Source organism: Oncorhynchus kisutch, linkage group LG19, assembly GCF_002021735.2.
Source record: "Oncorhynchus kisutch isolate 150728-3 linkage group LG19, Okis_V2, whole genome shotgun sequence".
Lineage (NCBI taxonomy): Eukaryota > Metazoa > Chordata > Actinopteri > Salmoniformes > Salmonidae > Oncorhynchus > Oncorhynchus kisutch.
Window position 1 is genome coordinate 10226158 of NC_034192.2, and position 15204 is coordinate 10241361.

A 15204-nucleotide genomic window follows, 5' to 3' on the forward strand; every position below is an offset into this window, starting at 1 on the left:
TGCTTCAATGTGCCGTGGTTCACAGTGCTGTGGCAAGACAGGAAAACGATGAGGTTACGCACGTGATAAATTGCAGGCGCAGATTTAAAAAAGATTGGAGCGCAGAAGAAAAGTTCACACGCCGACTATATCAAATGGACGAATTAGTTAAATAAAAGTAGTACTTTTCAAAGCGTGAGATAAGGTGAGAAGAGGGTCAAATGCGTGTCACTGCCAATGCGTGTCACTGCCAATGCGTAGTTGGCTGGTCTGCATTTAGCAAACAATCCTGTGCCCTCAGTCAACACGTAGTTTTCAGCTTTAAAAGTGCTAAGTTCTGTAAACGCAAAATGTGTAGAACAGCATGAGATGAGTTATAGAACTGCATATTTCTTTTATGTTTCCCCTGCATCATTCTCTCAGCCTTTATTCAACATTCTATTCTGACATGTAGAGTTCGAGAGAACTTTCCTGACTCAAACACTCAATTTCTGCCTGGAGTAGAATTTAATGCAATTTAACGTTGAACTTCCAGTCAATGCTCAGCCCTACTTATAAGTAGGCCACACTCACTATACTTTTAGTGGGGCCATTTGAGCAAGTAGTACTATAACAATGTATTTAGTACAAATAAAGCTGATCGAAAATAACATGGGTAGCCTTCACAAAACATTTTATTAGGATATTTTAGTCCTCAATGGGACTCATCTTTCAAGAGTCCATAAAACACATTAAAATACATTAAAACAGTTGATGACAGCGTGGTCCTTAGGGAACCGATATTTACATGCCTGTAAAACAGAATGGTGGGGGGGTTACTATTACACTTTAGCATAACGGCATATAATCATAGTCATTGTGTTTCTGGTTGTAATGTAGACAACCTGTACGTACCATACTCGATAGGTGACCTGCCTGGCGAGTATGCAGGCCATGGAAGAACTGCCTCCAGGAATTGTGTACAGATCCTTACGACATGGAGCAGTGCATTAGCATGCTGAAACGTGAGGAGATTACAGCGGAAGAATGGCACGACAATGGGCCTCAGGATTTCGTCACGGTATGTCTGTGCAGTAACACTGTCATTGATTAAATGCAATTGTGTTTGTTGTCCGTAGTTTATGCCTGCCCATACCATAATCCCACCGCGACCATGTTCACTACGTTGACATCAGCAAACCACTTTCCTACTCTACGCCACACACGTGGTCTGCAGTTGTGAGTCCGGTTGGATGTACTGCCAAACCCCCTAAAACGGCGTTGGAAGCGATATATGTACACAGGTGTAACTGTTTAACGATGTATAGTTAAGAAATGACACAGCTGTACCTGTGTATTGATCATGCTGTTTAATGATGTATGGGTAAGAAATGACACAGCAGCACCTGTGTATTGATCATGCTGTTTAATGATGTATAGTTAAGAAATGACACAGCAGCACCTGTGTATTGATCATGCTGTTTAATGATGTATGGGTAAGAAATGACACAGCAGCACCTGTGTATTGATCATGCTGTTTAATGATGTATGGTTAAGAAATGACACAGCTGTACCTGTGTATTGATCATGCTGTTTAATGATGTATGGGTAAGAAATGACACAGCAGCACCTGTGTATTGATCATGCTGTTTAATGATGTATGGTTAAGAAATGACACAGCAGCACCTGTGTATTGATCATGCTGTTTAATGATGTATGGTTAAGAAATGACACAGCAGCACCTGTGTATTGATCATGCTGTTTAATCATTGTATTGATATGCCACACCTGTCAGGTGGATGGATTATCATGGGAAATGCTCAATAACAGCGATGTAAAACCCATATGTGACCCAGTGTACATACATTTAAAACGTCACACAGCCTACGTATCAGCATATACACACAAAATATCTAAGTCAAATAGGGGAGCAGTATTGTGTAATTAGGTGTTGCTTTATCTGTTTTTTAAAAACCAGATTTGCTGCCCACTTCTGAGATGAAACGGAGTTCCTTGCAATGATGGCTCTATATAATACTGTACGTTTTCTTTAATTTGGTGGCATGTCTGGTGGGGTAAGTGTGTGTCAGACCTGTGTGTAAGTTGACTATGCAAACAATTTTGAATATAACACTCCCAATTGAAAGAAAAGTGATGCAGTCAATGTCTCCTCTACCTTTAGCCAAGAGACTGGCATGCATAGTATTGATATTAACCCTCTGATTACACTGAAGAGCAAGACGTGCCTCTGACCATATAACTGGGCAATAATCAAGATAAGATTCAATTAGATCCTGCAGGACTTGCTTTGTGGAGTGCGGTGTCAAAAAAGAAGAGCATCTATAATCCCAGACCTCTCCCCATCTTAACAACCATTGAATCAATATGTTTTGACCATGACAGTTTACAATCCAAGGTAACACCAAGTCATTTAGTCTCCTCAACAGAAACGTTATTAATGATCAGATTCAATGAGGTCTAGAATTTAGGGAATGATTTGTACCAAATACAATGCTCTTAGATGTTCCAGACTAGTTTATTACTGGTCACCCATTCTAAAACGGACTAAAACGCTTTGTTTAGGGTTGCAGTGAGTTCACTAGCTGTGGATGTGTAACCTTTTATTTATCTAGGCAAGTCAAGTTGAGCATATAGGGTTGAATCATCAGCGTACATAGACACACAGGCTTTGTTTAATGCCAGGTCATCAGTAAAAATAGAAGAGTAGAGGGCACACCACACTTGACATGTTTAACATCTGAATCCATGATATGGCAGCCATATGTTTTTTTAAAATAAATTATAAAAAAATCCTACCATGTGATTTTCTGGATTTTTTTCCCCCTCATTTTGTCTGTCATAGTTGAAGTGTACCTATGATGAAAACTACAAGCCTCTCTCATCTTTTTAAGTGGGAGAACTTGCACAATTGGTGGCTGACTAAATACTTTTTTCCCCCACTGTAGGTGCAACCTCAGATAGTGCCAAACACCAACCCCACACATCCTGTGCCAGGACTTGGCCTCCAGTATAAAGAACTTGTTGTTTTGTTCAGTACTAAGAACACAAAAGGACATATTTCGTTACTTAGTATCCACCTTGCTAAAAAAAGAAACCAGGGGAGAGGATAATCTCCCCCAAGGCCCAAGGAGAGACTGACGCACAGACATTGTGGAGACAAGTGATTGGTTCCCCATTACTCACACCATCCCTTCACATGGTTTATATTAGATACATATTCACCTATGGAAACAATGTTCCCTTCTGACCTTTGTCATATTCTCTTTCTGATATTCTGTATAGCAACAGGGACATGTGACTGAGGCCCATATGAGGAAGTGCAGCTGCCAACACCAGAATCCGAAGGGAGACATTCTAATAACGAGATCAACAGTTCAATTATATAAGCACATTCTGCAGATCAGACATGTTACTTAACTAATTCTCTGCTTAGACTTTACTGACTGGCAGATTTTTCAATCCCTGGATAGGTATTTAATGTATCAGCATGCCACATTTTGGGCACGTTCCTCTGCCCAGATGTTGCTGACGCATGCCAGATCTTACAACACCTGGATAGGTATTTTACGTATCAGCTAACCACGTTACAGCAATCTGGCCGTCGATAGCACAGTCGATGACGTGGCGCGCAACCATTGTTTGATGCATGCAACCTCTAAGCAGGGGAACGCCACCTATATGTTATGCAGCGTTTCTAACCAAGTGGGAAGGCGGTAACTACCAGTTGGATGCATTCATGTGCTTTGAACTCGTTGAGAAACACCGATTGGCTAATGGCAAACTATAAACTAAAAGTACAGTGATCAAATTTGTTAACAATTGCATTTGTTTTGTTATATTTAACTGCCAAAAATGTTAGAGGTAACTTCCTTAGTCTGGAATGCATCTTCATCTGAGCAGGGGAACACCAACATTTGAGATGCATTATTCTCAAGTAGAAGTGTGTTAATGTCACATTATTCATACCCTATGAAATGTGATTTAGTATTAAATACAATGTAAATGTACTCAACACCATAAATGCACTGAAAGACAGATGATCCATTAACCAGATACTCAAAGTGGCCGCTCTAACAGAAAGTGTCATGAAGGGAAGGCAGTTGAGAGGCGGCAAGATCACATGGGACCAGTCTAGCCAATGAGAGGGCAGATGTGTGTGAACAGGCACACTCCACATTTGACACTCATTGACCGCCATACAATAGCTTGGTGAGCATAACATTTTTAGAAATTCATGTTGCAGAAGACAGATTTTGGGACCAGTTGTCTTGGTCACTTGGCCTCTTTCTCTGCTGTACTGAAAGAGATCAAAGCATGGGATATGCTAGTGAAGTTACACACGTGCGCTATTTCTTACCATTTGCTAGTATCCTTTATTCACTAGCCTAAGATTTTACATTTAAGTGTAATTATACCTGAAGGAATAGACAACTACTCAGACAGTAATAAATGCACTGATCTGTAGGCTGAGATGCTAATGTGAAGTGACATTTCAAACCATACAGAGATGACATATCCTTTGGAAAAACTCTCCTTTCCGCATGGACTGTACATTAAGATGCAGAACTGTACAGCATCTAAAATGCATTTATAGTGAGATACAATGCCATAGACTACTGCTAACTAAATGGATGGACCAACCGCTACAAGTGAAGAGGTGGTGCCATGCAAAAACAAAAGGCAACTTAAACTGCTGAAACATTGTTTTATTCAGGCACATAAGGATCACATCTCCATAGACAATATGGCCTTGTGTTCAGAATCAGACACCATACACCCCCCCCCCCCCCCTGAACCATTTTACCCCGATCACCCCACACAGCAAGGCAGCACAGAATGCATTTAAAGTGTTTAGCATTGTCAAGTACAGTCCATTATAATTCATATTTCACCAAACATACATTAGCCATTCAATGAATTTACCCAGTCATTCAGAAAACAAAGAAAACAATTCATAACTTTTCATTTGTCTTAGAGACCTGACACATTGTAACTGAAGCGGACCTGCTACTAGAACTCAAATTGTGACACCGAATACAGCAGCAGCAGTGTATAGTAGAGGCAGCTTTCTGAGTGAATGTGTAACAACTATTCACAATCTAACAGTTTGTCAGAAAATGGAGTGTCGGTCTATAAGCACAACAACCAAAAAACACATTTATGGGAAAATGCTCACATTATGGGTCATGAAAGGTCAAACCAGGAATTCTTCCCCTCAACCCCTTAGTGACCCAGAAGTTAGTGGTTGCAATTTATAGGGTAAACAAAAGGGTGATCCTGAAAGGTTTGAACATTGAACACACCCCATACACTCTAGGACTGGGGTAGGCAATGAACCCAGCACTGGGTGGATATACAGTCTGTCACATGAAATGGAAAATGTCAGTTTCTCCTTTTAAGTGCAAAGCAATAGTCTCTCCTCCACCTGTATCCTCCATGTTGGCTCAAGACGCCACAATAGCTCAGTCCTGGTAGAGCAGGAAGCCAGAGAATGTGCTGTACTTCCAGCTGCTGCCATAGATGGATCCGCGGTGCAGCCGCAGCCACACCTGGTCTCCCTGGTACAGCTGCAGGATGGAGTGGTTGCTGGCCGTCTCGTGGTCCGGAGCCCCGTCGTTGGCGTACGCAGACACCATCACCTCGTCGTTGCGCATCAGGTTGACGTAGAGCGGCACGTTGACCGCCAGCTTGAGGATGTGGAAGAGGAAGACGTAGGTGCCGTTGGCTGGGCAGATGAAACGACCCACGTTGGTGTTGAACATCTCCCCCAGGTTGCTGTGGAGCTGGTCAAAGGTGATGGGCTGGTCCAGGGTGCCCGGGGTGTAGTTGGCTGTGCGGGCTGCTGTGAAGGCCACGCGGAGGGGCTGGGGATGCTGGGGGAGCGGGTACATGGGTACGTGCATCAGGGTGTGGGGGGCATGAGGTGTCACCTGGGGGGTGAGGTCCATGCCAACACCCTGCAGCGAGTCGCCGTGGGCGGAGTCCACCAGGGAGTAGTTGCCCTCCCGGTCTGGGCTGCTCACCTGGGAGGAGTCACTCCAACCTGTTGCGGAGGACCAATCAAAAGCCAGTTAACTAAGCTCCAAAATACCCAACCAATCAGATTTTGTATTAAGCCAGAAGAATGACGTGAACTTACCACTATTATTGTGCCTTTGTCCTGCATTGCCTCCACCACGCCTGTAGCTGTGCTGGTAGCCAGTGTCCTAATGGTGAAGAACACCATTACACAAGTCAAAACCTCAACATATCACTTCAGCAATCTATACTAATGTACATACAATATCTGATTGTGCGCACAGAGTCGGGAAGCAGTGTCTTACCCGAGCGCCGTACAGGTGAGCCTGGGGGATGAAGCTTCCTCCTGGGGAGAACAGACCAGCCAGAAACCCATCAAACCAAAGGGGACAGATACAAATTGGGTTGTGAAGGCTAACTCAAAACCTCGTAATATTAAGAGAAGGTCATGTGGAAACTGTTGTGAGGCAAGGGAACAGAGTTTACATGATCCAATCCATTAAGGTTTAGAAGCTCAATCTGAATCAGTAGCAGACATGCATACGCAGAAGATAGAGTGAAAGGATGAAAGACGGGATTGAGGGATGGGAGAAGACAAGAGGATAAATACCTCTGTGCCCACCAGAAGAGCGAAAGTAGGAGTGTGCCAGCCCCTTGCCACCACGTGCAATACCTCTAACAGATCCTCTGTAGTATGATTGGTCAGAACGGCCCATGGTGCCACCTGATTGGCTAGGGGACAGGAAGATCTGCCCACCACTACCCACCAGACATTCAGACTGGTTCGCTGACCAAGGGAGAGAAATAAGAGTAGACTTGGTCATATTCATGCGTCTTGGAAACCGTTTACCCATATAAGAACAGGGAGGTACACAACAATGTCCAATAGAAACATATTTAATGCGTATTGAATACACCTCTGGTCTTTTTATTTATCCGTTATTTTACCAGGTAAGTTGACTGATAACGCATTCTCATTTACAGCAACGACCTGGGGAATAGTTACAGGGGAGAGGAGGGGGATGAATGAGCCAATTGTAAACTGGGGATTATTAGGTGACCATGATGGTTTGAGGGCCAGATCGGGAATTTAGCCAAGACACCGGGGTTAACACCCCAACTCTTACGATAAGTGCCATGGGATCTTTAATGACCTCAGTCATTAAACGGACACCCGTTTAACGTCCCATCCGAAGGACGGCACCCTACACAGGGCAGTGTAGGGTGATTCCCTGAACACAACTCTGGCATACCTGACTGTAGGTGTTCATCCTCCAGGGGAGCAAAATCCGGTGGGGTCTGGGTGCTGGTGGTGACATAGCACAGGTCGTTGCCGGAGTCCGAATAGGGGATAATATCAGATTTAAAGTCTCCAGTCGGAAGTAAGGGGGCATTCACCTTGAATACCTTCAGAGACAAAACAGAATCAAGACTCATACTAAAATGTCCCTCAAAGACTACCTGGGAGTGTATTTTATGGGTATACAGACTAAAGCCTGTTGCCCATTCTATGAACACGTTAAAAGTATGGGTAGACTTACCGAATGCATGGTCTGGAAGGGAACAGAGGGGGCCATGTTGAGTGTACGTCTGCTGGGAGGGGTAGAAAACGGCTGCCCCTGGGTGGGGGTTGGGGTACAAGGAGGCACCACCCCGTTACAGGGGGATTGCTTCCCAGATTCAGAGATGGGAGTCTGGGTACAGATAGGGAACACTGTCAAGGGAGACTTAAACAAAATCAGAATAGTAAGCACTAGACTTGCCGATCCTACATGTTCAAGGAATGAGTCGTTTTACCCGAGCAGAGGTCTTCTCGTCCAGGGTGATGGAGATGGAGGACTCCCTACGGTAGAAGGAAGGAGGAGCTGGAGGAGAGGGGCAGGCAGTCTCACTCTCAGACAGCAGCAGACATGGATCCTGGAGATGACAACCATTGTGCTTTATAAAAAGCTTCATAACAATTGTGGATCTAAAAGAAGAAAATGTAATAGTTTCAATGGGTCTCATTTAACAGATAGAAGAGTTCCTACAATGGCTATGACATGAGCCAGGTCCTCTGTAGTCAGGTCCAGGTCACAGCTCTCTAGACAACCCCCGTCTCCATTGGTCAGACTGGGTTCGTCATCAACAGGGAGGAGTTTAGAAGGCAATGGAGTGGACTGAGGACAAAAATATTCATCTTAAAATACTTACTCCAACAGTCAAAAGCTTAAATAACTGAGCCCTGGTCAAAATATGTGCACTGGAATAGGGTGCCATTTCACACTTCTCCAGATCTTACATGCAGTGTTTTGGGGAGATGGTCCACTGGGCTTCTCCTTGACTCTCTCTGTACTGTTGAGATTAAGAGGTAAAACATCTGTTAAGTATTGACTATTCTGCTAGAAGTCAGCCACTTAAATACCAACTTTGTTGTGGTAGGCTACCGAGTGGAGAGGGGGATCCAGAGGCATGCCGGCCCAGTCTAGGATGGCCGTTAATGGGTGATCCTTCTCCATCCAGAAGAGAATCCTGGAGACAGGGGATTAATCCAGCATTATTATTATTATTTATTAGACACCCAACAAAACAGACTTAAACATTGAGGGACTACATGGACTTAACCAATAAGGAACTTTTATTTTTCGCGCAGTGCCCCGTGTTAAACCCGACCCAGGTGGAACATTGGAAATTATCCATGACTTTTCACCTGGAAGTGATCTTTGAGCAGTACTGTACCTGCATGAAGCTGAAGGAGCCTCTGATCTTGATCATCAGGTCCTCCAGCTGCTGCTTGCGAAGGATGGGGTCCTTGGGCAGGATGGGGTCCTTGGGCAAGGAAGACTGGGAGTTGAACACCTCCACAGGGGTGTCCACACGAAGTGCCTGATGGAAATTATAATGTGATGGAGTGGTATGGACAGGTCCATCAAACCTAAGAGATTCAAGAGTCTACTCACAGCTGTGGCGTCCCGCTCCCTTTTAGACTTCGCTCTTCTCTGGGGAAACAGAGTCATTGAGTTGTATGATTGATCTGAACTAAGATCAGCTAGCCCAATGTTGCCCATTATTAGAGGTCACAACTAGTCTCATGTTCCAACTGCCCTGAGAGTTCAGGTATAAGAATATCTCACCTGTTTGGGTTCAGCATTTTCTTTCTTGGTAGTAACCGGCACTTTGGAGATGAACACAGCCGCCCCTCTCCATGGTTTCTGGATTACAGGCTGAGTGGAGTCAGACTCCATATCCCACGAGTCCGGTGGCTCCTGTTCCTTCATGGCCTGGAACTCAGCCTTCCAGTTCGGAGTAACGGGAGCGTCTCGACACCCATTGGGGTCTGTGTCAGGCAGGTAGTGTCTGTTAAGAAACTGGCATCACCCACAGACTATCACCACAACAGTACGATATCCACAGTGCATTCAGGTAAATAGCTTAAAGGAGAACGCTGGTTGAACGTTGAAAAAGTAGTGGCACAACTCGCAGGAAATGTTAGAGGTTCTTACCTCTCTGCTAGGCAAGTCTTTTTTGTTTGACATCATTAGGGCTGCAAGGCAAAATAACATCCAGCTAAATGACAAAATGTTGTATACATTCATTGTTCTATACCCAGTCTGATAAGTGGCTTTTCAATAAGAATCGTTGCACTGTTGTAGACTTACTAGAGAGGCTGGCTGTTTCAGACACCGTCTTTTTGGTCATGGGAACCTCTACTTCCTTGGGACTCTTGCTCGGAGGCGGCGGTACACAATCAAAGTACCCACAATCCATCAGCTTCGCCAACTTAGCCTTCAGGACCTTGTCTGGAAACATGTAAAGGCATGCATTTTAAACACGGCAGCTAAAGTAGTTCAGCAAATGGCAGATAAAGTTGATACCAGTTATAGTAAATGGAGTATCTGTGCAGGTGTGTAAAAAAGGTACAGGACAGGTAGTGTTTAAACTCACAGGTGGTTCCGGCTACAGCTTTATTATTCCCCTCCAGCAGGTCCAGGTAGACCAGGGCTGCGCTCTCCATCTGCTCCTCCAAACTGGGACACAGTAGAAGGGGATCAGACTAGTCTTCAATCAACACAGACATGTGAGATTGCGTTTCATAGTAACTTATGCTGTTGTCCCTCAAGTCCAACAGAATGTGTGTGTGGGGTGTGTGGTGCGCACATCTCTTCCCCAGTACCTCACATTGTTGTCCCTCTTCACCCCCAGTAGTTCAGCGAGCTCAAGCAGGCTTTGTAGCTCTGCAACCTGGAGGTTGCGGGCAGAGAGGAGGTCCTTCCTGATGTGCTCGTGCTGCAGCAGGGTCTGCAGGAGGAACTTAACCTGCAGCACTACACACAGCCTCCTCTTCTCTACCTCCTGCTTGGCCATCTGCTCCTTCCTCAACGCCTTCTTCTGGGCTTTTAGCAGCTAAAGGGGGATGGTTAGATGGATTCTATGAACCATTCCCCAAAAAACTCCTACACCTAGGCCTGATCAATAGTCCTAGGCCAATCGACTGGCTGTTGTGGATTTCAAATGTCTGGATGGGTGCAAGATGAAGTTCATTATGTTGTCTTGCAAAATTACAAGATGATTCATCATGAATCTGGACCAAAAAAAAAAAGGTGATCTGTTGACCAGATAATAGTTCTACATTACTGACACTATCTGACCATGCACTTAGAAGCAGGGAAAGTCAAAACTAACCACGAAAGCAATCAAGGCATTCAAACAGCAGTGTTCTAACTCCCAACTCAGCTCTGCAATGGGCTGTAGCCTCCAGTATACAATCCATTGACGAGGCTGGACTCCAATACAATACGTCATACCCTTTCTACCCTCATCGACCTATTCTCAGACGCTCTAAATGAACGGAGAAGCGTTATTCAGACTACGCATAAGAAATTACACCCGGTCTACCAAAAAGAATGCATGCGGAGCTGCTCTGCCCACCCCCAATCATACACACAGCAGCACTATGATAAGATTGGCTAACAGAGATCCTTACTTCCTGTGTTAGGCCCCCCAGGGTCTTGTGCAGCTCCTGGGCAAACTGCAGGTTGTGGATCACTTCGTCATACTTCTCCACTGCATCCTGACAGATGAGAGTTCAAAAGACAAGGCAACATCTCAATCGTCTGGTTGAAAGAAGTGTACTGCTTTTATTACCACAGTTTGAAATCCTGTTCTTACTATCTGGTCTTGATTGAGTGATTCCCCGTGTTTCAAACGCTTCCTGTAGTCTTCCAATTTAATCTGTGGATACAAACACTTACGGTAACACGCAAGAAACAATGAAAGGAACGGTAACTTCTCCTCCTACTCAAACACCCACTAAACCCCTAATCTTGTCAAGTCCTCCATCCTACCTTCTTTTTCTCCAGGTTGCGGATCTTGTGCTTGAGGCAGATGAGGCCGTCCTCGATGTAACTCTCGTAGCCCTGGTAGTTGGGGATGGAGGTTCCCAGTGCTAGCTGGAGAGGACTCAGCCCACCATGGGAGCCCATCTTGGGGCTACCTGCCTTCGGGCTCCCCTGCCTCCCCTTCTCGGAGCACTCAGGTGAAGGAGAAGCATCCCGGGCTGGGGATGGAGACAGCTGCACCATGTTCAAATCCTCGCTGGAGGGGGTTCAAGACAGAACAGGTAATGGGCATGACTGGTGTCCATAGGATGAAAATGTTGGCCATGAAATGTGTTGCTTTAATGGGCCAATTTAATTTCTAGCGGAAAGGATGTCTCCCCCCACTATGAGTTTCCATAAATGTGCGAATGTTCTAGTAACGCGCTAGCCTCAACCGCCTCTGGGTGATTGCCAAACCCGTGATAGTGCATTTTTGGCCATTGCACAATCGGTGTGATTACGTACGGTGTTGATGGATTTTATTAATTAGAGAAACGGGAAACAGCAGATAGAAATCATATAGCACGCGACAACGTTAAACAAATCATTAAAACAATTGTTATTATTTCAAATGATTCCCAAACACATACCAAATGTGTGCGCATTTAGTGTCGCCGACGGGATTCATCTCATGCTTAAAGTTGTGTATTTTTTTAAACGTTGTTTGGGAATCAGGCGTGAATGTTCATTATGTAATCTTATTAAATGCTTCCATCTTAATCGGTATCACATTCTTCAGACCCGCCGTGCCCGCATCTCTTCTTCAAAAGCCTACTCTCTCTACAGAGCACAGACGCCCCAAACACATCCCAAACCAAAATTATAAGAATGAACAGCAACTCGAATACTGCATTTCTTAACCATTCATTATACAACTAGTATGGAGTTCTTGAAAAATGTGTAAACATACATTGAAAACCCGTGTCGTCATTCTTGACAAAAAACAAGTGCCACGTTTAGAAAACAGCTGACTAACCTCGTGGCTGGTTGTGTGTGTTGAAAATGCTGTTGCTGCAAATCCCGACGCTTGCTATCCAAACACCAAATAAAGTGCTGGTAGCCCTCTCTAACCCGTCCAAACAGTGATGTTAGTTTACAGAGGAAAACGAGTGCGAACTCATACCTTTATATAGGCCTACCTTTCTACGCCCAAACATTGAGAGAGTTCGATTAAACCTAATTGCACCGGGCTATGGCCCGTGACATAAATTGGCAAAAGCGGGGAGGGAGGAGCGACCTTCTCAAATCGATCAGTAATCTGTGCCGCTCGGTCTTGTTGTCAAGAAGGTAGCATACATAGTTCAGAAACATAAATATATTTTCCATAAAATATATGTTAGAATTTTCAAATGTGTTTTATGTGGAAAGGCAGATAAAGCCGTTTTATCAAACGCGTTTATGCAACAACAACAAAATAAACTACCTTTGCATGTGAAAACAGAATCATGCTCATTAAGCCTTCTCCATCTGCTTAACCTACATCACTTTTATTTTGAGCCCACTTCGCTGTCGGCCAAAATGGGGGACTGGGCTCATGCCTGGGAGGTAGTCTCGTTCCAAAACGTAAACAAACATACTCGGTTCCAGGGCATTAATCGAATTCCCACATTTGGACTGCTGGGGCACAGAAAATTGACGTGACGTCATATAGCACCTGCTTTGCAAGCACATCCACCTCCAATCCCAATTTAGGGCTGGGCGGTAAATCGTATAAACTATATATTTTTAATTTACTATGTACCTAGTAGGCGACACCGGTAAATCATCCACGGACCGGTTTGGGTTTTTATAATGTTAATGTTTAGTTTGTTAAATGTCAAAATTGAGTAATGGAAGTAAAACAATTATAACATATTTTTTATTTCACCTTTATTTAACCAGTTAGGCCAGTTGAGAACAAGTTCTCATTTACAACTGCGACCTGGCCAAGATAAAGCAAAGCAGTGCAACACAAACAACAACACAGAGTTACACATGGAATAAACAAACATACAGTAAATAACACAATAGAAAAATCTATATACAGTGTGTGCAAATGAGGTAAAATAAGGGAGTTAAGGCAATAAATAGGCCATAGTGGCAAACTAATTACAATATAGCAATTAAACTCTGGAGTGATAGATGTGCAGAAGATGAATGTGCAAGTAGAGATACTAGGGTGCAAAGGAGAAGAATAAAAAATAACAGTATGGGGATGAGGTAGTTGGATGGGCTATTTACAGATGGGCTATGTACAGATGGGCTATATACAGGTGCAGTGATCTGTGAGCTGCTCTGACAGCTGGTGCTTACTAGTTAGAGAGGGAGATATGAGTCTCCACCTTCAGTGATTTTTACAATTCGTTCCAGTCATTGGCAGCAGAGAACTGGAAGGAAAGGCGGCCAAAGGAGCATTTGGCTTTGGGGGTGACCAGTGAAATATACCTGCTGGAGGGCGTGCTACGGGTGGGTGCTGCTATGGTGACCAGTGAGCTGAGATAAGACAGGGCTTTACCTAGCAAAGACTTATAGATGAAAACATAGAACTTACTAGCACAGCCAAAGACACTTTATCGTCTATAACTCAGTGTTGGGACCATATACATTATAAGGACAGCTTCCGAAGCGGGAGAAAAGGCCTAGAAATCGGTTCAAAATAAGAACTGCCATTGAATCAACAAAAAAATACATTGTCACAGAGGAAAATCAAAAAAAATAACTGCATTTTTTTACTAAATAGAGGCATATAAAGACAAAAGAAACATAAGTGTGCAAATAACACGAGTGCATGAAATGAAGAAAATGAAGGACTACAAGGAAATGGTGGAATTGAACAAATAACTTTAGTTCTAATCTAGAGTGAGGCTACAAGAGGATTTTGATTCCTTAATTGGATGCTTCAGTCAATTTTGTCCTATTCTTTTTGGTTGACGTTTAGAAGAGTATAAAGCAATCAGTTTTAAAGCCAATGTCCTGTAATTCTGAACATTGTTTTCATGTCTTATGAAGTGTTCATACATTGCCTTCTGACAGTATTCATCCCCTTGATTTATTCCATATGCTGTTGTGTTTCAGCCTGAATTCAAAATGGATTACATAAAAATCTCACCCTACACATATTTTTTTAAATTTGAGCAAATTCTTTGAAAATTAAATGCAGACATGTCTATAAGTATTCACAACCCCAAATCAATACATGTTAGAGTCACCTTTGGCCGTGATTAGAGCTGTCTTTCAGGGTAAGCCTAAGAGCTTTTCATACCTGGATTGTACAATATTTGCACACTTTTTAAAAAAAATTCTTCAGGCTCTGTCAAGGTGGTTGTTGATCATGGCTAGACAGCCATTATCAAATCATGCCATGGATTTTCAAGCAAATTTAAGTCAAAACTGTAACTAGGCCACAGGAACATCAACGTTGTTTTGGTTAGCAACTCGTATATTTGGCCTGTATTTCCTTTTCACTCTGTCATTTAGGTTAGTTTGTATTGTGGAGTAACTACCATGTAGATCCATTCTCAGTTTTTGCCGATCAAAGCCATTTAACTGTTTTAAAATTGGACTCGATGAAATCCCTGAATGGTTTCCTTCCTCTCCTGCAACTGAGTTAGGAAGGACGCCTGTATCTTTGTAGTGACTGGGTATTGATAACCACCCAATGTGTAATTAATAACTTCACTATGCTCAAAGGGATATTCAATAACTGCTTGTTTTATTTGTACCCATCTATCAATAGTTGCCCTTCTCTGTGAGACATTGGAAAACCTCTCTGGTCTTTGTGGTTGAATCTGTGTTTGAAATGTACTGCTCGACTGAGGGACTTTACAGATAATTGCCTGTGTGGGGTACAGAGATAAGGTAGTCATAAAAA

General features: G+C 43.5%; 1 protein-coding gene and 1 long non-coding RNA gene across 4 annotated transcripts; both read right to left on the reverse strand.

Annotated features, from left to right (window-relative positions):
* Positions 1-635: 635 nt before the first annotated feature.
* LOC116355044 (uncharacterized) lies at positions 636-1637 on the reverse strand. The gene is made up of 2 exons (XR_004204272.1): positions 874-1637; positions 636-770 (listed from the first exon to the last, which is right to left on the reverse strand). It is a non-coding gene; the product is annotated as an uncharacterized LOC116355044 (long non-coding RNA).
* Positions 1638-4669: 3032 nt separating this feature from the next.
* LOC109910079 (caprin-2) lies at positions 4670-12500 on the reverse strand. 3 transcript variants are annotated; one of them, XM_020509242.2, is made up of 21 exons: positions 12331-12500; positions 11322-11571; positions 11146-11208; positions 10961-11047; positions 10151-10380; positions 9922-10004; positions 9636-9776; positions 9480-9520; positions 9111-9344; positions 8937-8975; positions 8716-8862; positions 8424-8508; positions 8279-8331; positions 8028-8156; positions 7795-7914; positions 7539-7691; positions 7251-7404; positions 6671-6784; positions 6303-6343; positions 6119-6185; positions 4670-6022 (listed from the first exon to the last, which is right to left on the reverse strand). In XM_020509242.2, the coding sequence occupies exons 2-21, from the start codon at positions 11556-11558 to the stop codon at positions 5442-5444; spliced, it is 2799 nt and encodes a 932-aa protein (XP_020364831.1). In that variant the 5' UTR covers positions 11559-11571; positions 12331-12500; the 3' UTR covers positions 4670-5441. The 3 variants fall into 3 exon arrangements, with proteins under 3 accessions (XP_020364831.1, XP_020364830.1, XP_031654470.1); XM_020509241.2 differs by having other exon boundaries at positions 6608-6784; XM_031798610.1 differs by lacking the exon at positions 6671-6784.
* Between the last annotated feature and the right edge of the window lie 2704 nt (positions 12501-15204).